The following is a 23,511-nucleotide window of genomic DNA, read 5'->3' as shown; positions in this document are numbered from 1 at the left end:
CAGCCCCCCCGGCCCAGGTTTTTAAAACTTTCCTCACTCACCTGAAAATTTCCGTGTGACCCCGTGTATGTAGGTATGTACAAATCAAACACTCACCGGTTACATAGCTTAGGTTTATTGTAAAGCACTTTTGCATTTGTCACCATCTCCTCATTTAGTTGTGTGACCTTGTGAGGTTCCAAACCCCAGCTTAAGGTAGGTTTTAGGTCATTTTAATGGCTTTGGGTTTTGGTTTTTTTTTCTCTTTTTCCTTAAAAAAAATATACATGTATTTTTAAAATTTATTTTCCGTTTACACCTTATATAAACACTGTGGTTTACAAAGTGTATCTCACCATGGAGCGATTAAGCCCTTGTATAAGATTAATGAAGTGTTGTTGCAGATTAAGCCTCTGGGTTGGTATTTTGTTACTGGAGACTGGATGCCTTCTACACTGCATCCCATCCCGCCTGGTGGCCCTCCTGGTTTATCAGCGTTGTCGGGTTTGAGATGTCGCTCCAGGAAGTACAGGGTTTTTAACATGATACAAATGGAGTTGATTTTTTAACCGGGTTCCATTTTGGGGGTGTGTGTGATTGCCAGGGCTACTGGAAGTACAGGGAGATGGGGGGGCGGTAGCCCATCCTGAAAGCCTGAAAGCCCGGGATTTCAGTCACAAAACCTACAGACCTGAGGTTTCAGCAGATTAATTTCTGAACGAGGCTAGTCCCGAAGACTGGAGCCCATCCGTGAGCAGTTTGGGCTGTCGGCCTCTGTCTGGGCGGGGCCTGGGCTCTCCCACCCGTCTGGGCTGCCCGATGACTCAGCCTGGTGTGGGTCCAGAAGAATCTCCTCGATTCCTTGATCTATTTGGAGGTTTATTTCCGAGTCTCTGGAGACTCTGAGAGAGCCGGGTGGAGTCGTGGCCTTGGGTTTTCAGTTTCAGTGAAGGTTGTGTCTGCCCGTGCTCGGTGCCGTCGTGCTTTGCTCTTTGGCTCTTCTTAGCTTGTTCATGTCCGTGGGAAATTAGAATTACCTGTCGGTTCCACACACCCATCTTCCCGGTGTGCCAGGGGGAGGGTGAGTGGGTTTGCAGCGCCCAGCGCTGGTCAGCATCTGGGCGAGCCTGTGTGACTGAGTCTTTCCGTCCCAGTCCCAGTAGGATTTTGTACATCCCTTGGGTTCCCTTTAAATTTTTTGGACGTTTTTGGACCACGCCCACTGGTGCCGGGGAGTCACCTGGTGGGCCTGTGGGCACCCTAGGGGTGCTGAGGATTGAACCCAGGTGGGTTGTGTGCGAGGCGGACGCCAACCTGCTGTACCATGGCTCAGGCCCTCCCCTGCGCCTTTCCACAGAAGCTCCCTTGCGAGTGAATTAGTGTCTGCATCTTTGCTGCCACTCTGCCTGTTTGGCCTCACTTGTAGGCGAGGTGGGGGTGGGGGATGGCTGCCACTGATGGGAAGTGACGCCAGTGGGCAGCCTGGCCGTTTCCTCTCACCAGGTGGAAGTTTTCAGTACTTTACGTGCTTAGTGATGTTTGCTTTCCGTTTCCTATAGGACTCTTTTATCCTATGGAGGAACTTGTAAGGATTTTTGTCTTTTTCCTTGCTTCTCGGGGAGGGCGGGAGCTCTCTCTCTCTCTCTCTGTCTCTCTCTCTCTCTCTCTCCTCTCTCTCTCTCTCTCTCTCTCTCTGTCTCTCTGTCTCTGTCTCTCTGTCTCCTCTCTCTCTCTCTCTCTCTCTCTCTCTCTCTCTCTCTCTCTCTGTCTCTCTGTCTCTCTCTCCTCTCTCTCTGTCTCTGTCTCTCTCTCTCTCTCTCTCTCTCTCTCTCTCTCTCTCTCAGGTCTTCGAGTTCACTGGCCTGAGTGTGGGGGAGGTGAGGTGGCCGAGGAGCTCCGGGAGTGGACTCTGAGTGACCGGCACCTGGAGGGCGCGAAGGGGCAGGGCTGGGGCTTGGGGTTTGAGCAAATCCTATCCCCACGGGCCCCGGGTGTGAGCCAGTGGGTGGGTGGGCACACGGCGAAGATAAGGCGAGATGGGGCGTATATCTCGGTGGGTCTTGAAAAATGTATTTTTCTTTTTTTAATGTCTATAAAGCATTTTTGTCGAGGTACCAGGAATTGCAATACCATTGATTGAACTTCCTGTGCCTGCCTCGTCCCGACACCGCGCCCCCCCAGGGCGCCTCCTGGCCGAGGTCGCACCTTCCCGTGACAGGTGTTGTTCTTGACTTGTTTCTTTCCACGCACGTGACTTTGCTTCGGTAAACATTTAACATTCAGAAACTGACTTTTCTCTTCTGTGGGCAGACCAAGTCTCTCTCCTTTCTCCTTTCTTCTGCTTGTTTTCGGTATGTTTTACTGCTCATTTACACCGAGTGTGCTACTATCTTTTGTACAACTAATGACTTTCTTGGTAAAAAATACTGGCCCTTGCATTCATGTACTTCAGGACAGTTTGCTTCTTGATCTTTCTTCTAGTTCCTTTTGTATTTTTTATAGTCTTAAAACTACAGTTATTTCTGTACATATTTAAAATTTAAGGTTGTCTTCTATCTTACTGCGTCTCGTAATTACAGAAGTGTTTTTCCACTGTATCTCAAATACATTTTTAATTTGACTTACCCAACACCTCCTGAGTTCAGCACTTCCTATTGAAGTGATTGAAAAAACAAACAAGATTGTGTTTGCTTTCTAATTTTATTAGAACCATGAATTCTTTTCTAGAAGTAAGTAGTAAATATATCGTAAGTGTGATTTAAAAGGATTGCAAAATTGTGTTACTCCTTTAGGTGAAATTGCTAAATACTTGGAAACAGTGAAATTCCTGGACTATGCTGAAAAACCTCTTTATCAAAATCTACGAGATATTCTTTTGCAAGGACTTAAAGCTATAGGAAGTAAGGATGACGGCAAGCTGGACCTCAGTGTTGTGGAGAATGGAGGTTTGAAAGCCAAAACCATAACAAAGGTGAATTTTATTACTGAATTTTCTTTGGGGCTTCCTGTGCTCTTAATTGCAGTAAATACTGTTAGAAATTAAATCAGTAGTTGATAAAGAAATAATAGCAGATTGCCAGGTAATGAAATGTTTTCATCACCGTTTTGTAAAGGCAGATGCTAGTAGATGCCATTGTAGAAAACTGGGTATAGATTTCTTGTGTCTGGTAGCAAGTTCGGGAATTTCTAGAGGCTCGTGGGACTGGAGTCTGACCGAGGGGTCATGCTAGGTCCGGGCGATCCCGCCCTCCGTCACCCCTCACTGGGGCCCCGTCACAGCTTTGGGGGGGGGGGCGGGGGCAGAGTGTGTTTCCCAGTTGAGAACTAGGCCCTTGAGAGAGTTGCTTGAAGGCTGCCATTGGAAATGTCCTTCCTTGTGGGTGTGGCATGTTTGCCTATTGAACGTCAGTTTACTCTTAAAGAAATGTATCTGCATATAAGATTAATTTTTTATTAAGATTTATTTTTGGAAAGGAATGTTAAGTAATGAACTTCATAGTTTGAAATATGTGGGTATATTTAGACTTTAGAAGTTTATGTTTATTTTATTGTTGGTTATTTTTGGTCGTCAAATGATAGTAATTGTGTCCTGTCTGTTTAATATTGAAAAATTATCTGTAGAAGAAAAAAAATTTACATTAGTGACCGTTTTTACTATTACCTCCTTCAATTCCAATTTGTTCGTTTGGAAGTCACCTGTTCCAGGCTATAAGAAAAAGGGTTAAAATTTTTAAATTTCTTTAGAAACAAGCTGTGTGTGAAAGGATTTCAATAGCTCTAACTTAGGAAGAAGATAGACATTCTGGAATTGCGTCGTGAATTTGATGATCTTAGTGAGGGCTGCGTGTTTCACCGCAGAACCTTCCTTCGCCCACTTGCCTCTGTGTGGGCCTTTCCCTCAGGCTTGTCTCCGTCGCTGTCCCTGTGCCTAGGGCACCGGCGTCACCTTCCCAGGCGGCTCTGAATGGAAGGGCACACAGCGGGAGTGAGGGTGTGTGGTGGGGGTCAGCCCAGGGCTCTCCTGTTGACACGCGTGTTCCTGCTCAGCAGTTTCCCTCTGTCGGGTTCACGGCGGGCTCTGGTCTCTCCGGCACGCTCGGCCGCCCCAGGCTGCCCTGCCAGCCCCGCTGTGCCGAGAGGGCCTGCTGTCTGCGGGCCTGTCGGGTGCCCAGTGGTTCTGGTGTCTGCGGGCCTGTCGGGGTGCTGAGAGGGTCTGTCGGGGTCTGCTGTCTGAGGGTCTGCCGGGGTCTGCTGTCGGGGTCTGTCGGGGCCTGCTGTCGGGTGGGCTCCCCTCAGCTGAGCAGTGTGCTTGGCTGCAGAGCTGACATCTGACCATTCGTTCCCTTGTGTCCTTGGTTAGTTCAGGCAGCTGAAGTGTCCTGTGGGATTATTCCTCCCGTGTATAAAGCTTCCTGGGGGTGGGCGTGGGGATGAACCCCAAGTCGTGTTCGAGCCTTTCTCTGTTGCCCCCTGCCCCGCCCCGTTAGAGAAATGAATGGGAGCCAAGGGCTGGGAACTGCTCGCCAGCCGTGTAGCGGTAGGTAGCGTAGATGAGTCATCATTTTGTTGCTGTTTTATCTTTTTGTATGGTCAGTTAGAGCTAATCAAAATTACGTTGCCATTTTATCTTTTTGTATGGTGAGTTAGAGCTAATCAGAATTTGTGCCCCCTCCCTGTTCTCCAAATAGACTTTAATAACCACGTCTAAGTGAGCGGCGGAGCCCCACGTGCTGCAGTGGAGAGTCTGTGCAGGGACAGGCTCTGCTTGGAGAAATTAGCACTTCCTCTCTCTTAATAGGAGGAAATTTATAAGCAGAGGGTGTCTGTGTGTCTGTGTGTGACTTGTATCTGTATGCGTCCGCGTGCCACCCTGGTGACCAGGGGCTCAGAGCTCTGTATGATGTTTAATCATAGACGCTGTCGAACCTTCTAGTCCAACATTTACTTTTTTTTTTTTTTTGGGTTACATTTTGTAAAACTTTTAAAAAGGTATGTAGACTTTGTATATTTCAGACTCAAATCTCTTAAAAGGGGATAATTATCAATTCAGTGTCTATCTTTATATTCGTAGGAAATATCTTTTTTCCATGAGACCTATGAGAATTGGTGATCAGACCTTTGAGAATCGGTGACAGGAGTGAAACCAGGTTCCCTGTGTCTTTTTACAGCCGTGTTAGATCATGGCGCATTTTATACGGAAACGAGAAATATGAGTTTATCTCCTTGGAAATATTTTCAGCATCAGTAGCCTGAGTTTTATTTAAAGCCCAGAACGTGGGGATGTTAGAACACGAGGAAGAAAGAGACTGTGTCAGTCTGCCCTTAAAAAGTACACGGCCCGAGATTGCCTTTGTTGATTAAAACTAAACACTTTCATTAGAATCCGCCGTGTGGGCCCACCAGTTATTGGATTCAGCGTGTACTCTTAAATCAGCATCCAGCAATTATATTTAAGGTCTAATTTATGTACCTGGTCCCGATGAGGCCCCCGGGGCTCCGGCGATCAATAACACGTAGTCCCATCCTGAAAGAATTCTCCCGTCCCACCTGGGCTCCGAACAGCTTAATTTACTGGAGAGAAGCCAGCAGGTAGAGGCACATTAACACCGCGCTAGTTGCTTTCTTGGCGGGTTTTGATTAAGTCGCGTGCCCGGGTCAGCAAGAAGCAGAGTTTGCCGGCTCCCTGGCGTCCCTCGGGGAGTCACGGCGGGGCCAGGCTGTGGCGCGAGGGGAGTGCCCCTTCCCCTGTTCTTGCTCCCGGAACAGTGCTCCTTCCCGCCTCCCCACCTCCAGGGTTGAATTTCAGGTTATGTTGCGATGGTTTGGCTTTCTGGATGTAAAAAACAGACATTAGAATGAGCTGTTGCTTCCCACAAACACACTTCGGAGTCTCCGTGGGCACCGCACTGCGTGCCGTCGTGTTGGCCGTCCCTGCGCCGCTCGTCTTGGCTCCACGGGTGCCCTGTGTCCCTCAGGGGTCTGCCATGCTCGCGGGGTCTCCGCAAGGGGACACACGCGTCCCGCCTGTAAACTCAAGCTTCTGCTCTTCCGCACAACAGTCTCCGTCATCCCAGACGCTTTCTTCCTTTCGCTCGGTTGTCAGCGTCTGCCTTGCTTTGGGCGTTTCTAGAAGATCCCTGCGACTGTTCTTACTGCTTTCTTAACTGAAGTGTTCTTGCTATAATGTTTTTGTTTTGCTTCTCATTTCTTTAAAAATTTTAGAATCATTTTAAGTCTCCAGTGCACCTTACTAGTTGGTTATTTTTATTTCATTTAGAGTCCTCACCAATCTTTTGCTGTGGTTATTCCTCCCCTTTCTCTTGTCCTGAACATGCTGCGGTTTCCTCTCGCTCCCTGGGTGCTAGGAAGGGTGTCGGGCTCCCAGGTCCCTGCTGTGGGCCTGGACTCTTCCGTCTTTTCTTTCTCCTCGTTTGTGTTAGAGTTTGGTATTTTTTTTGGCCATCAGGTAGATTGCGCGTAGGGGGAGGCTTACGGCTGCGGGTGGGCTGGTTCTGTGAGCCGGTTATTTGTTCTTTCCCGGAACTTGCTTTTATTCTCCTAGCTACAGAGGCAAGAGTTTGGTGAAACCCATTGACTGATAAAACATTAACCAACAGTGAGAGATGTACTTTGGGGTTCTCTTCTCCATAGCTTTTGGCGTGTGTGTGTGTGTGTGTGTGTGTGTGCGTGTGCGCGCACGCGCATGTGCCTGTCTGTGCAGGGGCAAGGGGGTGCACACCCCATACTGCTTGGGCTACTTCCTGCACAGTCTGCCCACTCAGGCCTGCCTTTAGCTCCCGGTGCACTCCTCCTTCTCACTGATTTCCCTGCGTTGTTGTTTTGGGTAATGGCTCGCCACTGTTCAGGTAGGCAGTCCTCAGTGATCTTTGTTGTTCTCCCTTTTTTTTAGGCTCTTCCCAGCCCAGGAAGAAACCGAATTGTTGATGCTGCTTTGGTGAGTAACTGTGTGAATAGACGTTCAAGTGTTTTGTGTGTGTGTGTGTGTGTGTGTGTGTGTGTGTATTTCCCCGGGAAGAAACCGAATTGTTGATGCTGCTTTGGTGAGTAACTGTGTGAATAGACACTCAAGTGTTTTGTGTGTGTGTGTGTGTGTGTGTTTCCCCTGAGCTTGTCAGTACTTCTGACGCGTGATCGGCTGTGGTGCAGGGTTGCACAGTGGAATTCAGTGCACCCGTGTTATTTTCCCCACGTGGCTCATGACGTGGAGGAGCCATATGTGGCCTGCCTGCTGCCATGCCCTGTGTGAGCTCTGGGCTTCTGGAATGCTCCCCGACGGGGCTCTGGGCTCACTGTCCTGTGGCTGGGCCCGGTCTGCTCCCTGGGACCTGTGTGTGTGAGCATCTGGCCAGAGTCTGCCCCGGAGGTGGGCACACCTTCTCATGCAGCGCCCTCCCCCGGCACGGCCGCTGGGCTCGTCGCCCAGGGGCTGTGGTTGCCTGGTGTTAGTTCTTGGGAGTCGCTCCTGGCCTAACTGCTTTTGGGGCTTAGTCTTTCTTCTACTCTTCACATTCTTTGTCTTGGACTCAGTTTTTCAAAGACCGCGAACCCTGGGAAATGAAAAGGTCCCTGTTCTCTAGTTGAAGAGCGTTTGGCGTGTGCAGAGTTGAAGACGGGGCTCTTTTGTCCTCTGGCACCCTGCTCTGGGAGGTTGGTTCTGTTAGATTTCAGGTTTGCCAGAGCTGTGTGCGTCTCTCCTCCGCTCTGGCCTTTGGGGGTCCCTAGAATCGGTGGCGATGCATGCGCTTGATTTTATTTCTCAACCTCAGCATCTTTCTCGGCACAGGGGGGGCCCTAAGGACTTGAAGCCCATCTTTAGCTCTGGAAGAGTTTGCCTTCTCGTTCCGTTTCCTTTCCTGCCACTGTCCTCCTCTGGATTTTCCAGACACGGCGTCTCCCGTGGGTCTGCGGGCGTCTCCTCGTGAACCGTGGGCTGACTAGCTCACTAGTTTCCTCTGGTTTTCAGTTGGATTTTAAGGGAATCTGGTTATTTTCTTTGTATTTTGACTTATTGATATGAAAGACCTAATTAAGTTTGAGAACAGTAATTACGATTTTTTTCTCTTACTAACTCTGGCAGAGAGGTTAGTTTTCTGTTTGGTGTCTTTCTTTTTTGGTTCTCTGATTTTCCTTCGGATGGGACTGGAGCGATAGAACAGTGCTGTTAGGGTGTTTGCCTTGCACGAGGCCGACCCAGGTTCGATTCCTCTGTTGAGAGCCCGGCAACTTACCGAGAGTATCTTGCCCGCACAGCAGAGCCTGGCAAGCTCCCCGTGCCATATTTGATATGCCAAAAACAATAACAATAAGTCTCACAATGAGACATTACTGGTTCCCACTCGAGCAAATTGAGGAACAACGGGACAACAGTGTGACAGTGCTAAGCATGGGTGATCTTCATGGTCTGTTTCTGGTTTTTTTTTTTTTGTGGACTGGCTCATTTTAATGGTCTGTTTCCTCAGCTGGAATTGGAAAGGCTCCCTACCTACTAGTTTGAAATTGTTGAAAGTTTTCATTACAGATACCTTCTTCCTATGAGTTCAGAGGCTAAGTGAGCCCTTGGACCAGCGAGTTTGTTTTTGGGGAGTTAGGACTTCCTCCCTCTTTACTTCTTCCGTCCCCCTAGAAGGGACAGCTGACTTCGCTGCCACGGGGAGTTTCAGCGCTGATGTCCAGAAGGCATCGGCCCGACTTGAGGCATAAAATAGATCAGACTCCCGAAACAGCTGTTTGTGTCTCCCCATCATTTATCCTCGAGACAACTTCGCCAAACATTTCCTTTTGCGCTAATGGTGCGGGCCTTAGCCCCTCCCAGGAAGGCTCATGAATAAAGGGGTTAGGCTGATCCAGCATAGCCGAGACCCCAGCGACACTGGTTTTCCGGGCCTTAGTACAGTGACTCCCGGAACAGTCCGTTGTTTGCCCAGTGACCACAGGTTGGCTCGCGCTGTAGTTCCGTGGTCCTCAGGCTGTAAAGGACAGCAGAGTCGTGAGCGGCCACTGTTCCGGACAAGGTGGGAGTTAGATACACTGTTCGCAGAGGGGCCTTTGGAAGCTTCTGGAATCGGGGGCCAGTGTTGCATGTAGTGTCACCTGATCGTGCAGGTCATCCTGGCAGGCTCGGCGTGGTCACCTGCTCCCTTCCGGAGCGCTGTTTCCCGGATGAGGGCCCGCTGCCTCCCCACCTGCCCAGGCTTCAGGGGGGCCCGTAAGCCACAGACCCGCCGTGCCTGCTGGAGAACGCAGGGCGTCTCTTCCAGAACAAAAGCTGCTCGGGCAGCAGGCGGGCACGCGGCTGTGTCACCCGCTCTGACTGTCCACGGACGCCCTGAGCTTTGCGCCGACTCCCGAATTCATCACAGTATCTTTGTGGCATGTGTCGTAAAAGAACTAGGTAAGAACACACGTGCCCAGACTGTGTACTCGTTATTTCAGTGTTCCCGGGACCCTTTCTGTCCGCTGATAGGAAGTGCATGCTTCTTGACTTGCACGCCTTCCTGCTTGCAGAATAGCACTGGGGCACTGTCGTCCCGTTGTTCAGCAATTTGCCCGAGCGGGCACCAGTAGTGTCACCATTGTGAGACTTGTTGTCACTGTTTTTGGCATATCAAATATTGCACGGGGAGCTTGCCAGGCTCTGCCATGCGGGCGGGATACTCCTGGTAGCTTGCCGGGCTCTCCGAGAGGGACGGAGGAATCAAACCTGGGTCAGTCGTGTGCAAGGCAAACACCCTACCTGCTGTGCTATCACTTTCAGAATAGATCACAACAAATTATGAAATTGTTTACTGTAAAATCACCCACATTGCATTTGCCTTTGGAATGAAAGCCCATCCGCGGAGGATTGAATTGGGCTGATTTGAAGAAGACTCGATTATGGAACTCTTGAGGGACTTTTTTTTTTTTTTCAGCAGGGCTTTTAGGAACTTTGGATATGTATTTGTTGGATGTTTTGATAAAAGCAATAAGTCGTTCTTTTTCTTGCGTCTTTTTAAAAATTTCATTTTACTATTTGTTTGAATCTGGTTCTTGGCGTTGCTTCTCAGCTGGGGGTGGGAGCTGGTGGGCGTGCCCAGCACACGTTGCGTGGTGCATGCTCAGTGGCCTTCTGCAGTGGCCCGCGGACTCGGGACCGAGCCGGGTCTCCAGCAGTGGGCAGTCTTTTTTTTTTTTTTTTAAGAAATATTTTATTGAACCACCGTGAAAACAAGAAAAAAAATACAAAGCTTTCAGGTTTAAGTCACAGTCAAATACTGATTAAACCACCATCCCTTCACCAGTGCACCCGTTCCACCACCAAGAACCCCAATACACCCCCCTCCCACCCCACCCCCCATCTAAGTAGCTAATGATATTCCCATTATTCTCTATATATATTGAGTACATTTCATATTTCCATACAGAACTCACTATTGTTGATTGGAAATTTTCCCCAACAATCAGGCCTGCTGAATAGGCATCATCTAATAATTTCTCTTCATTGGTAAGAGTGAAGACTTTGACTCCGCGCGGCCGCAATAGCGGCCGCGCGGTTTTGGGTTTCTAATATTTTAGCTCAGTTCACAGTCAAAATGGATGGCTGCAAGAATCCGCTCTGGTGCCAAAATGGGTTAGGAGACCTCAGGATCACAGTCAGTAGGCGGGAGGCTCTGCTTCTCGTGCCGCGGCTCTCGGTTCATCTCTGGGCGGAAGGCGCGCCGGGAACGACCCCCCTCCCAGGACCACCTACAGGCTACGTCACTAAAGAAAGTCCTACCTCCTGGTGGAGGGGTCTTAGAGGGTGGCTCTCACCGCGTGGCTGCTGCCGCTGCCGCCATTTTCGCTCAGAAAAATGGGGTGGAGAGGGAGAAAAATCCCTCCCCGGGCTGCACGAGGTTGTAGCTCAGTTCACAGTCAAAATGCATGGCTCAAGCATCCGCTCTGGTGCCAAATGGGTTAGGAGACCTCAGGATCACAGTCAGTAGGCGGGAGGCTCTGCTTCTCGTGCCGCGGCTCTCGGGTCTCCAGCAGTGGGCAGTCTTGGCTGGCGATTGCGCTTTGGACTCCTCTGTCCCTCTGCGTTTCCCGGCCCAGGTCCCGTCTTTCTGTTTTGTGTTAAGCACGTGTGACTTCTCCTGCTTCCCTTCAGTGGCCGTGATTCACAGTTTCGCCACCGTGCCAGTGGTGGGCTTCACGTGTCCAGCACCCGAGACGCCTCCCCAGGACTCCCTCCCCCGTGCTTCTTAGTGCTCACGTCAGTGTCCCGGGCCTCGCGGGGTTGGGTCTCCTGGAAGTCTGCTGCCGCCCCCGACACAGCCGTGTGTGGACGGTTCTCGGTCGTGCGGGCCCAGAGGTGTTTGTGCGTCAAATGCCCAAGCCCACGTCCCATGGGCTGGCCCGGTGTGTCCCGAGTGGGTTCCAGCCTGGGGGTGGGGGTCGCTGGAACTGCCCAGGGTGGGGGGTAGTAGCCTCAGGCGCACGGGGGGCTCTTTCTGTTGGCTTACAGAAGGTGGATTTGGGGGCGGGGGACACTGGGTTTTCCTTCCCCCCGAAACGGGCTGGTAGACGTGTAAGGTTGGTAGCCCCCTCGGTCAGACAAAGAAGGTCTTCCCTCTCGCCCTTGGGAGCACGCACAGAGGGAAGGAGAGACAGGGGGCGTGGCTGGCATGCCCACTCCGCCCTCCTGGAGTCGGCTGCTGGGAAAGTCGCTGCTCCTGGGGCCAGCGGGGGCGCTAGGCCGGCCTGGCGACCGGGCCAGCATCAGAGAATCTCGAGCAGATTCTCCCCAGCACTGAGTGTCCCGCCCATGCGGCAGGCGTGCCTGAACCCGCTGGCTCTGTGAGCACGTAGCACAGATAGGAGTGTCCTCTCCTTTGGGGGAGACTGGGGGCTCAGGGCTGGCTCCTGGCTCTGCACTCAGGAATCCCCCGTGCCAGTGCTCAGGGACAATATGGGATGCTGGGGATCGAACCCAGGTTGGCCGTGTGCAAGGCAGGACCTCGGCCCGCTGTGCTATTGCTCTGTCCTCTTAATGTCTCTAACTGGAAATTAATCTGACGGTAACTGTAACCCGCATTTGAGCAGTGACGGAGGGCCTGGGTCAGTGGGACAAGCTGGAGTGTGTGTCCTTAGTGTGTTTGTGGAGACCCGCTGTCCTTTGCATCCATAGTGTCAAGCGTTCAGATGCTGTTGTACTCACCAAGTTTCTGCAGCAAACACGTGTGGCTCCGTGGGACCCGGGAGGCGGCAGGACAGTCCCATGCCTGTGACCTCTTTTCATCCAGCCTACGCCTGGCTTTTCTCTGGGCGTGCTGAGGCCGTCCCCAGAGGGGCTGTGGAAGTTCTTGGGAGCAAAGGCTTCGTCTTCTGCTTTTGCGCCTGGAGATTCTTGCTTTCGTGAGCAGAGCTTCGGCGTGCGACTGGTCTGCAGCCGGACTATCAGCAGGTGCATCTGGCTCTTCTGTCTCCGAGTCAGAAGGGCGCGGCTGCTCTTGAGCTCTCTTCCTTCCAGCCACATGTACGTGTGGCTGAAGCGAGCTTGTAGTACATGCGTGTCAGTGCCCTCTGACGTAAACCTGTAGTTTTCAGGCTAGAGCTACAAGAAAGCGCAGCCCTGAGTTTATCTCAGAGGTCAGTCTGCTGCCCTGTGCAGTGTCTTGATGTCACTTACCGAGCACACAAGGCTCCCGGGAGCCTGGGCGTGAGCATGACGAGAGCCAGGGCTGAGCAGGCACTTGGGGAAGGCGCTTTGTCCCAGGGGAGCCAGAGGCGGCGCTGCCCGCTGCCCAGAGACTGACAGGTGACAGCGGGAAGGTGGCCGGGAGGGGGAAGGTGGCAGCCCGTTGTTAGGAACCGCGCTCTGACAAAGCAGATCACGTACCTGGGCGCATGCGCTGCAGGCGGGCCAGCCCCCCCCCCCCCCCGCCCGCCCGGTTTCTCCAGGCCCCGCACACTCGGCGTCGCGGGAGGCGCTTTCCCCGCTCTGCGAGAGGCAGGGCTGCGTGAAGCGCAGGTGTCTCCTTTGTTGACTGAATACGGTCTGATTTTCATTCCTACGCAATTTACCTGCCTGGAGATGAAGAAAGCTCCTTTTTATTAAATAAGCCTGGAAACCCGCTGAATGCTCGAGGCCGGGAGGTGGGGAGCCACGGAGAGCCCCCTGTATCACGAGCCGGTGAAAACGCGCCTTCCTGAAGTGGGAGAGGCCTTCTCTCCCGCGCGGAAGGCTCTGGCGTCCCCACGTACGCCTCCTCCATTCCGGTCCGGACGGACCCCAGTGTCTGTGTTTATTCCTGCCTAATGCATCACGGATCTGCTGACACGCTAACCTTGGAGTCTCGGCTGGCGTTAATCAGGCCCGAGCAGCGGCAGGAGAGCGGTACCTAACGCACTCCGTCAGTGCCGTTTGCATATGGAGGCTCTCACGGGGGAGCTGCCCCGTGCCAGCTGAGGGTTACCTGCCCACTGCAGTTATTGTATGTAATTATCGAACCAATCTGTTCAGCCCAGCAGGACTTAGATGGTAATCACGGAGCAACACTTTGGAAAGAGAGATGTAAGACTCTCTCCCCCTTCCCTCCTCAGTCCTGTGAAGTTACGGCCGCTCTTGGAGTGCGTTTTGAGAAGTAACACCTCCCTCTGCAGGTCTGCCTAACGGAACCTTTTCAGGTGCCTCCAGGTCTCAGCAGGCTGTTGTTTCTGTGCAGGGGAACACTTCCTCTGGGCTTGGTGCCTGCCTCTGTCCTCCCCACGGAGCCACCTGGCACTTGGCGAGAGTCGGGGTGATGGACACTTGGAGCTGATAATGACCCTTTTGACCAGGGGAGGTTTGAAGGTCGCGTGGTTTGACCCGAGCTGAGCTTTCCCGGTTCGTTCTTTCTTGGAACCAAACCCCTGTCGCCCCTGAGAATCAGGACAGGGCGACACAGGGCGGCCCGGAGCAAGGGGATTCTCCGGGACGCTTACCCCCACAGGTGTCAGGACGGCTAGCAGCGACTCTGTGGCTGAGACCGGGAACCCGTGATGAGTCCCTAGAGGGCTTGACCGTAGTTCAGAGAAACCTCGAGTCAGTATTGGGATGAAGCTAAATGAGAAAGACAGAGTCGAAATCCGTTGGAAATAATCCCTCTCGTGTTACATGCGGAAAAAGAGGTGAAGTAGCTAGAACTGTACGGGGACTAGTTGGGAAGACTGCAGGGGTAGGCGTGGGAAGAGGGAAGGGCCAGCTGGTGACACGTGACCCCTGAGTTTGCGCAACTGGCAGAAGAGCTGGGCACTGCAGAAGCCGCCGAGAGCACTGGCTGCCCCGGCTGGCAGAGAGTTTCTGTACTGTACAGGCCATTTAAGTGCTTAGGCACTGAGCTCACAGCTAGGGGTAAGAGTCCCGGGGATTCTTGTGTGTGTCTCCTTTTGGGGGCTCGTGCCCGTGCTCAGGGCTCCCTCCTGACCTGCAGGCAGGCGTTTCCGTAGCCGTGCCCAGGCTCCCCGCGGGCGCCCTCCCGACCCGCCTTCTTCCCCCTCGTGGAATCCAGCCTCTGCCATCTCACTGCAGCTCAGCCGGGCTCGGGAGCAGGGTCCTGCCCGCGACTGCGGGACACGCCGTGGCGTGGGGCCGTCTCTGTCCCATCCGTCTGCCCGGCGCCGACACCCGCTCTGTGGAGCCCGTGCTGTGAGGGTTTCGGGGCAGCCCCGGGGTCAGTCCTGACACCCCACCAGCCCCCCGAGCACTGCCAGGAGCGAGCTGTGGCCATGGGCAGGTGCAGCGGCCAAACCAAAGGAGAGTCTCTGGGTCACGGCCGCAGGGTCTGGCCTGGCTTTCGGTGCTGGCCCGGGTGAGGCGCAGAGAATCCCAGGGGGATCTTCCGGGTGCCCACGGGCCGGGCCCCTCCCCACAGGTGTCTGGCGCTGACAGGGTGCTCTCGCGCCTCTAACTGCCGCCCCCCTCTCTCCACATGCCCCCAAGAAGAGGAAGAAGGAGCAGGCGGAGGACGCGGAGTCTGACGCGGAGGAGATGAGCTGCTGCAGCGCGCAGACGGAGGACGCCGTGCAGACGCGTGAGTCCCGCCGCCTGCCCAGTGCCTGCCCGGGCGCTCTCTCCCTCACCGTGCTCCCGACGGCACTGCCCGGGGTCCGTCACTCGGCACGCAGCTGCCTGCAGCTGCCCGCTACTGGCCCCACGCAGCCCGCGGCCCTTCTCTCTCAGAGCGGAGCTGCGGAGCGCGGGGCCGGCCTGCGGTCAAGGGCACCTCGTCACAGGCAGAGCCAGGCTGGCCGGCGAGTGTCCCCGAGTGTCTCCGGCTCCCTGAGTCTGTACTGTACGGAGCTTCCTGCCGGCGTGCAGGCTTCTCTGTCTTCCCGCTCCCCCCCCCGCCCCCATTTCTCTGCCTTCTGTTCGCTTTCTTTCTTTCTTTCTTTCTTTCTTTCTTTCTTTCTTTCTTTCTTTCTTTCTTTCTTTCTTTCTTTCTTTCTTTCTTTCTTTCTTTCTTTCTTTCTTTCTTTCTTTCTTTCTTTCTTTTCTTTCCCACACCCGGCGATGCACAGGGGTTACTCCTGGCTCTGCACTCAGGAATTACTCCTGGCGGTGCTCAGGGGACCATATGGGATGCTGGGAATCGAACCCGGTTGGCCACATGCAAGGCAAATGCCCTCCCCGCTGGGCTATCACTCCAGCCCCAGGATGTGAAGGGGGTTTTTGTTTGTTTGTTTGTTTGCTTGCTTGCTTGCTTTTCTGGTCACACCTAGCAGTGCTCAGGGGTTACTCCTGGCTCTGCACTCAGGAATTACTCCTGGCGGTGTTCGGGGGACCATATCGGATGTCGGGGGTCGAACCCAGGTAAACCATATGCAAGGCATACGCCCTCCCCGCTGTGCTATCGCTCCAACAACCCTCATTTGTTTATTTTCTTGTTGGTTCTGCAGCATCTCTTGGTGTCTGGTGGAAAAGGCTGGTTTGTGGGAATTGTTTTATGTGAGAGTCGTCTTGATCCGGACACTGGGGCGGGCGTGGGCACTGGCCCGGCGTGGGTCTCCGGCCTCCCCCACCTTGGTCGGGAGGCGGGAGGGAGCGAGTGGCCGAGAGTGGGCGCAGACCCTGTCAAAGCCGCCATCCCCGGAAGGGAGGGAGGAAGTGGGGAGCACTTGAGAGCTCGTCTTTGGGAGACGGCACCTGCCGGGGAGATCGGGGACGGCCTCCCGCCGACGAACACCACCTGGGGCTTAGGGAAGGGACGTGCCGGGGAAAGCTTGTGTCCCCGTGTGCCTGTGGGCCCTGCCGGCCGGGCTGCCGTGCTGATGTTTTCCCACATCTCAGGTGTGCGCTGAGGTAAGGGCCTTGGAGAGACGCTGTACTGGCATCTCTGTTCATGCTCACGGGAGAGGAGAGTCGGCCCCTGGCCAGTTCTGGAGTAGCCCGTGGTCCTGATGCAAGGAAAGAGAAAGAAGGACCAAATTCCCCGGCAAACCAGCCTGGAGTCGCTGTACTTCAGAAACGATTACTTTCCCACTAGGGTTTCTTTTCTTTTCTTTTTTTTTTTTTTTTCCTTTTTGGGTCACACCCAGCGATGCTCAGGGGTTACTCCTGGCTCTGCACTCAGGAATTACTCCTGGCAGTGCTTGGGGGACCATATGGGATGCCGGGGATCGAACCCAGGTCGGCCGCGTGCAAGGCAAACGCCCTACCCGCTGTGCTATCGCTCCAGCCCCACTAGGGTTTATTTTCTGCCCCCAAAGTATAAATCTAGTTGAGGTGTATTTTTCCCTCTTTCTAAATAGTGAAAAATTGAGGGAAATATTACCCAGGCTGGTAGAATACTGCTGCTTCTAGCCAAACAGAAAGGGAAAGGAAAAGGCCACGGGGTCACGAAAATATATATATTTGTATTCATTAGTTTAAAGGATCTTGAAGAAGGCTCATTATTACATTTGAGGTTTTTCAAGAGAAATCTGTAATACAGTCGTGAGTTCCGCGTGCGGGTGCCTTGAGACCGTGTCATAAACGCATTTCAAGAGCGGTTACCTTTAACAGCAGCTTTAGAAATGTCAGTTTCTTCATTAACAATTTTATTTTCAAACACAATTTATGGTTTACAATATGGTAAGAGATTTTTCTCACTGTGTGATCTTTCGGAACGCTGTGCCTAGCAAAATGGGAGCAGCTTTCCGTTAATATCTATTTAGACCATTTTAAAAACGTGTATAATTTTCTTGATACACCTAAACTCATTTTGACTAGTTGGGGGTCTATTGTGTAAGAACACATTCTGAAAGCTTTCAAAATGTGTATTGTGTAGGTTTGCTCAGAGAAAGAGAGGGGGTGACGGGTGGTTTTCAAGAAGAACAGAGGCCTCTAATCCTTTTATTTTTATGCAAGGCATAATTTTTACCAATTGAGAAAATTTGGTTATTTGCTGCAAGTAATTTTTCCCCCACAAAATGATAAGTCTTAAAAAACCATGTGTATTCTGGCATTTCAAAGCCATGCCAAGACTTCAGAATTCTACTTAAAATTAGCTAAAGCTGTCATGATACTTCGTCCCGCTGTTTCTGAAGTGGACAGTCGGCAGGGCCTTCTCCTGGGGCAGTTGTAGGAATTTGGGTCCGTTCTTGGCGATTCTGTGAGGAAAGCCAGTTCGTTTACCTCTGAGTAGCTGGGATCTGGAAGGAGCTGCTTTGTTAGGGCACCCTGCACAGAAATTTTCTGCTTTTTTTTTTTTTTTCCTTCTGAATGATACAGCCAAAGGAGGAAAAAGGAGCCATACAAGAATATCCCAAATGTGTATGTCTTATTGTCCAAATATCAATTTTGCACATTCGTCTTATGATTGGACCTTTTACCAGTGGTAATGCCTTATGGAAATATGTATTTTTTTAAAGAGATGTGAAGAGAAATGGGATTTTTTTTTTCCTCCAATAATCATGCTTGATTTTTAGGGTGAAGCTTGAATTCATAGCAGGCAGAGTGTCTCTGAGTTACATAATCCCGATTATATAATAAATTCCAGGTGCTGATACCATTTTCCTTCCAGTGAAAAACTAAATCTAGTTTGAAAGGGATGAAGAACAGTTGTACTTAAGAATGAAATACGAAATTAGGATCTTAATGAGAGATACACTACTGTACTTGAGTATAACTATCATTATTTTTTAAGGGTGTTTTGTAATGTCATGATAGAATACAAATTAATTGAGATTTCTTGTAATTACTATTGGCCTGGATTTTAGAATACCTTGTTGTGCTGGTAACAGTCACATTGTCAATTTTCCATGAAAAAATTAATTTCAAAACTTTTCATTTGTTTTGCTTCTGGGCCAACCTGCCTGTGCTCAGGGCCTAGTCCCGGCTCTGTCCTTAGGGCTCCCTCCCGGCGGGCCCCGGGGACCAGGTGTGTCACCAGGGGTGGGCCCTGGGTCAGCCCCCTGCAAGGCAAGTGCCCATCTGCTGTACTGTCGCTCCGGCCCTAATTCCAAAACTACTGGAATATTTAAAAAAGAAGGCTGGAGTGCTCCCTGAGCTCAGAGCTAGGAGTCCGCCCTGACTCTGCGGTGTGGCCCCCAGACCAGACCAGACCAACGTAGGTGAGTGATAAAGGAGGCGCCCTGGTGACGAGACCTGGAGACTTCGGGGAAAGGACATTTCCTACAGGTCTCAGGTTTGCTCTGGTCGATGGACGGCCACTTGGACAGAAGCTAGAGCTGGGGACAGTAAAGAGCACTGTTTCAGAGTTCATTTCAGGGCAGCCACGAACCCCCTGTCACGGGGAAGCCTTTGGGACGGCTGCGATTACGCGGGGTGGGGGTGGGGTGCTCGGGACGTTCCCAGCGGGAAGCTGTGCTGTGGGGCTCCGGCCCTGCCCGCTCCCTCTCCTGGGCCCGGCCACGCTGGGCGCCCCGGGAGGCAGGGCCCTGGTTTCTGTATGGGGGAGGAATGCCCTGAGGTGCACGGCCTGGGCCGCCCTTCTCTGGCCGTGCCCGCGAGGACGGGAGGCGCTGGGACAGAGCCCGGGGGGCAGCGGAGCTTTAATGCAGTTTCAGCTTTTCACTTAGACATTTTCTTTCACTGAATCACAGTGAGACAGTTACAGAGTCCTTCATGGTCGGGTGTCGCCCCTTCTCCAGTGACATGTCCCACCACCCGTGTCCCCCGTGTCCCTCCCGCCCCCTGCCTCTGTGGCAGGCACTTTCTCTCTCTGTCTCTGTCTCTCTCCCTCTCTCTTTGTCTGTCTCTCTCTGTCTCTCCGTTTGTCTGTCTCTGTCTCTCTCCCTCTCTCTTTGTCTCTCTCTGTCTCTCCGTTTGTCTCTGTCTCTGTCTCCCTCTCTCTTTGTCTGTCTCTCTCTGTCTCTCCGTTTGTCTCTGTCTCTCCGTTTGTCTCTGTCTCTGTCTCTCTCCCTCTCTGTCTCTCTCTGTCTCTCCGTTTGTCTGTCTCTGTCTCTGTCTCTCTCCCTCTCTCTTTGTCTGTCTCTCTCTGTCTCTCCGTTTGTCTGTCTCTGTCTCTGTCTCCCTCTCTCTTTGTCTGTCTCTCTCTGTCTCTCCGTTTGTCTCTGTCTCTCCTCTCCCTCCCTCACCTTCCCCCTCCCCTCGCCCCGCCGCAGTTTGGGCATTAAGGTTTGCGGTGCGTATACGGAAAGGTTATCACGTCTGTCCCTTTGCCCGCTCTCAACACTCGCTTCTTGTCCAGAGCGACCATTGCTACCTGACTGTCAGACTGGCCCCTTCTCTGTCCCAACGGCAGCAGACTGGAGAGAAGACCTTGCTTTTCATGATGTCTGTGATCTCATTCCAGGAATGAGGAAAGAGGGCTTATTTTGTTTACATTTAGGCATTAGAATTTTAAATTGTACAAATTGGGAGAAAAATTTTGGTATTTCTCTAGTTGTATATGTTGTATCAGTGGAAGAGTTCTGGTAAAACTTGAGGCCGACATGTTATAAACATAAACATGTTTTTTTTCTTTTAACATATTAGCAAATTGACACAAGATTGGAATCTTGCTGGGGAATTAACAGATTAAACTTGGTGCATGTATTTAATTCTCACAAATTATTCACTCTGTAATTTTAAATATTTGTTATTGAAAATTCTTATATTCTGTTCTTCTTTTGTGCTCATAATTTAATGATTGGTGATTTAAGTTTCTTTGTTTTCTCTTCAAGGTTCAAAAACCAGAAAGAGAGTCCGGAAATAAATCAAGTGCCATGAACCAGTTTTTTTTGTTTTTGTTTTTGTTTTTGCATCTGAATTTTTCTGTTTTCAGTGTTTTACTTTCATATGAGTCTTGTGGGGTAGGGGTAGCAATGAAGTACCTATGTTTTTGGAAAAAAAATTTTTTTAATTGAAATAAATACTTTGTACAATTTATTAAAGACTAGTTTATGAAACTTCAAAATCTTGAGGTTCTGCTCTTTAAGTTATCCCACCCACGTGTTACGTCTGTGGCTCTGGAAGGTATCTGAGAAAAACTACTGTCTGTGGCTTGCACTTTTCTAATTGTGTGTGTTTCATAGAATGTTTGTCATAGTCCTGAGGAAATCTAGAATATAAAATAAAAGTCTTTTTGCTTGATCTCAGCACACAGTTCATTGTGGTTGTCAGATTTCATTTGTATGTATTTTTTCTTGTTCCACGCGCGTTTATCCAGCACTTTCCGTGTGGAGCCCAGGGACCAGGTGTGGAGGGGCAGGGGAGAAGGTGGCGGTGAGCGTATCTGCAGAGAGAAAAATGTGCTTTGGGCCGGGGTGGGGGGCCGGGGGCAGGGCACCCCGCACTGTGCTCAGGGTTTACCCCCGGCTCTGCGTTCAGGGCTCTCCCCTGGTGGGACTCTTGGGATCGTATGGGGTGCTGGGGATCGAACCCAGGTCAGCTGCATGCAAGGCAGGTGCCCTACCCACTGTACCATCACTCAGGCCCCCGGAGGCAGTTCTTGACTGAGACACCGGATTGGTGCTTGCTTGGGGAGGGGCAGGATGGTGGGGGCCCTTGGGGGCGGTCTCAGCAGACTCCCTCTACTCTTCGTCTCCTTGGTGTTAGTTTTTTTTTTTTTTGGGGGGTGCACTGCGGTGGGAGTCAGGGCTTACGTTGGCTCTGTGCTCAGGGAGTCCCTTGTGGGACTCGGCCCCCTGCGGGGTGCCAGGATCAAACCCAGGTTGGCCGTGTGTGAGGCCAAACACCCTTGCCACTGTCCCGTCTCTTGGCCTCGAACACGCTTGTCTAAAGTCGGATGACGCGTTCTGTGTACGGGGCAGGACGGACGGCGAGAACATAGCGATGGGGTACCGGGTGGGGCAGGTCAAAGACGGGTTAAGGACGGGCTCCAGGCAGGAAACCTGAATAGTGTGTGGCTGGAACTGCTTCTTCTCCCCGGTTGTAGCATTGTCTTTCTTACCCCTTTCGCTTCTCTGTAGCATGTATTTGGACGGCAAACCAAGTGTTCCCGAGTTGCAGTGCTTGTGAGTCTGAAGAGGTGAGTTTTTCCAGTTGCCTTGGGAACAGAAGCTTTGAACTGAAAGACGTGTATTTAAAATTTTTTTAAATTTTTGTTTCTTTGAGGTCACAGCCAGTGGTGCTCAGGGCTTACTCAGGGCTCTGTGCTCAGGGGTCGCGCCTGGCCGACTGGGGGGACCATAGAGAGTGCCAGGGGTCAAACCGGGTCAGCCACATGCAAGGCACGCACCCTGCCTGTGGTACTATTTCATGGCCCTTTAAACATTCACGAACGATTTTAGGTACCGCTTTGCTAGAAAGGAACTGGGAGTGACCTGCCTTTTCCAGAGGGTGGCGCGCCTCTGGCACTGTGCTCCCGGGTTGGGTGCTGCATGACAAAATGCTTCTGTTTAAATATTTAAGCAGCGGAACAAGTCTGCCCGTAAGTATTTCAGTTCTTCAAAAAGGGAATTGAAGAAAACCAGTAGCACAGGTGGGCTGTCACGCACAGGTGAATAGCACAGGTGGACTCCCATCAAGCAGTGCTCTGTGCGCTGCATTTTCTGGAGCATCCAGAGGTACCGGGGTGGTGCCAAGCTTCAGAAACCCCGAGCCCCATGACGTCTGGAAGGTTGGCTCTCTCGTGTGAGTATTTGGTTACCTCACAGCGGTCAGATGCTGAAAATGCAAAAACGGAGCCGCAGACGTTCTGGAAGGTCAATCTTCCGAACGCCGCGCGTGTCTGTCTGAGGGAGTGCAGCGCGGGGGCTCGGGCCAGACTCGTTTCCCTGGAGGGTGGCGATTGGCTTCCCCGCTGCGCGGTGGCCCAAGTCTGTTTGTAACACCTAGATCAAGTCTCAGATTCTGCTTCAGACACATTGGTGCTTAAAATAGGATAAAATGTGTGGGGTGTGTTTTGTGTATATGCCTTAGCCTTTTTTTTTTTTTTTACCAAAACACAAAAACATAGCAAAACCTGTTGGTTAAATATTAAGAAAACAAATATTTCCTCACATATTGTTTTGAACAAGTGCTGGCGTTTTCTAGAATGTTCCTCTCTTGGCAGGGCTGCAGGAATCCAAAGCAAGTAGCCAGAGTAGCCAGTTGGACCCTGCAGCTCCAGCCTTCCTGTTCGCTCCTCTTTCCCTCCCTCTCTCCTCCACTGGCTTTTCTTACCCTCTTAATTTTGGTGGTGGTGGTGGTGGTGTGTATGTGTGTGTGGGGCGGGGGGGGGTGGTTGGCGGAGACGCTAAATAAGCGCTTTGCCATTTGGGATTGTGCTTTTAGGGGCGCATTTTCCTGACTTGTAATGTTCTCTTCTTTTTTTTTTTTTCCTCTCTCTCACATGCTTTTCATCTTCTCCCCTCTTACTGCGTTCTGTGGGTTTTGGCCTTTTGTTCCCTCCTCACAGCCCAGTTTCCAGGCACCCCAGAGTGCTGTAGCCCTGCTGCTTGCTCCTGCCCTCTGCCGAGTCCTGAGAGCAGAGTTGCTCGGGCCTCCTGAGGGAGCAGAGATGCTCTGTCCCCTCAGTGAGCAGAGACGCTCGTCTCCTCAGCGAGCAGAGACGCTCGTCTCCTCAGTGAGCAGAGACGCTCCACTTTCCTCAGCGAGCAGAGATGGTACAGCCTCCTCAGCGAGCAGAGACGCTCCACTTTCCTCAGTGAGCAGAGATACTCCAGTCTCCTCAGTGAGCAGAGATGCTCCCGTCTCCTCAGCGAGCAGAGACGCTCCCGTCTCCTCAGCGAGCAGAGACGCTCCCGTCTCCTCAGTGAGCAGAGACATTCCAGTCTCTTTAGTGAGCAAAGATGCTCTGTTCTCCTCAGTGAGCAGATGCTCCAGTCTCCTCAGCGAGCAGAGACACTCAAGTCTCCTCAGCGAGCAGAATCGCTCTGTTCTCCTCAGCGAGCATAGATGCTTCAGTCTTCAGTGAGCAGAGCTGCTCTGGTCTGAGAGATCCTCTGGTTTCCTTGGTGAGCTGAGCTGCTCCTGTCTCCTGAGGGAGCAACTGGTCTGATCTGCCTCAGGTTCTTGTCCTTCCCGCGAAGCAGTGCTCTGTGCGCTCCATTTTCTAGAAAGCTGCCGATTGATCTTTCGTATCCAACCCTGAGGTAAATACAGCT

The 23,511-nt window shown here is 51.9% G+C and overlaps 1 protein-coding gene across 2 annotated transcripts in view; it reads left to right on the top strand.

Moving 5' to 3' along the window:
- Window positions 1–20,533, top strand: part of VRK1 (VRK serine/threonine kinase 1) — a 72,281-nt gene extending 51,748 nt beyond the window's left edge. Inside the window, exons 11-14 of one of the 2 annotated variants that reach the window (XM_055131693.1) lie at window positions 2,772–2,950; window positions 6,890–6,934; window positions 14,942–15,029; window positions 20,125–20,533. In XM_055131693.1, coding sequence (XP_054987668.1) covers window positions 2,772–2,950; window positions 6,890–6,934; window positions 14,942–15,029; window positions 20,125–20,156 — 344 coding nt within the window. In that variant the 3' untranslated portion in view covers window positions 20,157–20,533. Of the gene's footprint in view, window positions 1–2,771; window positions 2,951–6,889; window positions 6,935–14,938; window positions 15,030–20,124 lie in introns of both variants that reach the window. The other variant, XM_055131692.1, reaches the window with a different exon arrangement.
- Window positions 20,534–23,511: the final 2,978 nt, after the last annotated feature.

This window comes from Sorex araneus, chromosome 3 (genome assembly GCF_027595985.1).
Source record: "Sorex araneus isolate mSorAra2 chromosome 3, mSorAra2.pri, whole genome shotgun sequence".
In the NCBI taxonomy this organism is placed as follows: domain Eukaryota; kingdom Metazoa; phylum Chordata; class Mammalia; order Eulipotyphla; family Soricidae; genus Sorex; species Sorex araneus.
This window is presented reverse-complemented; position numbering and strand designations above follow the sequence as displayed.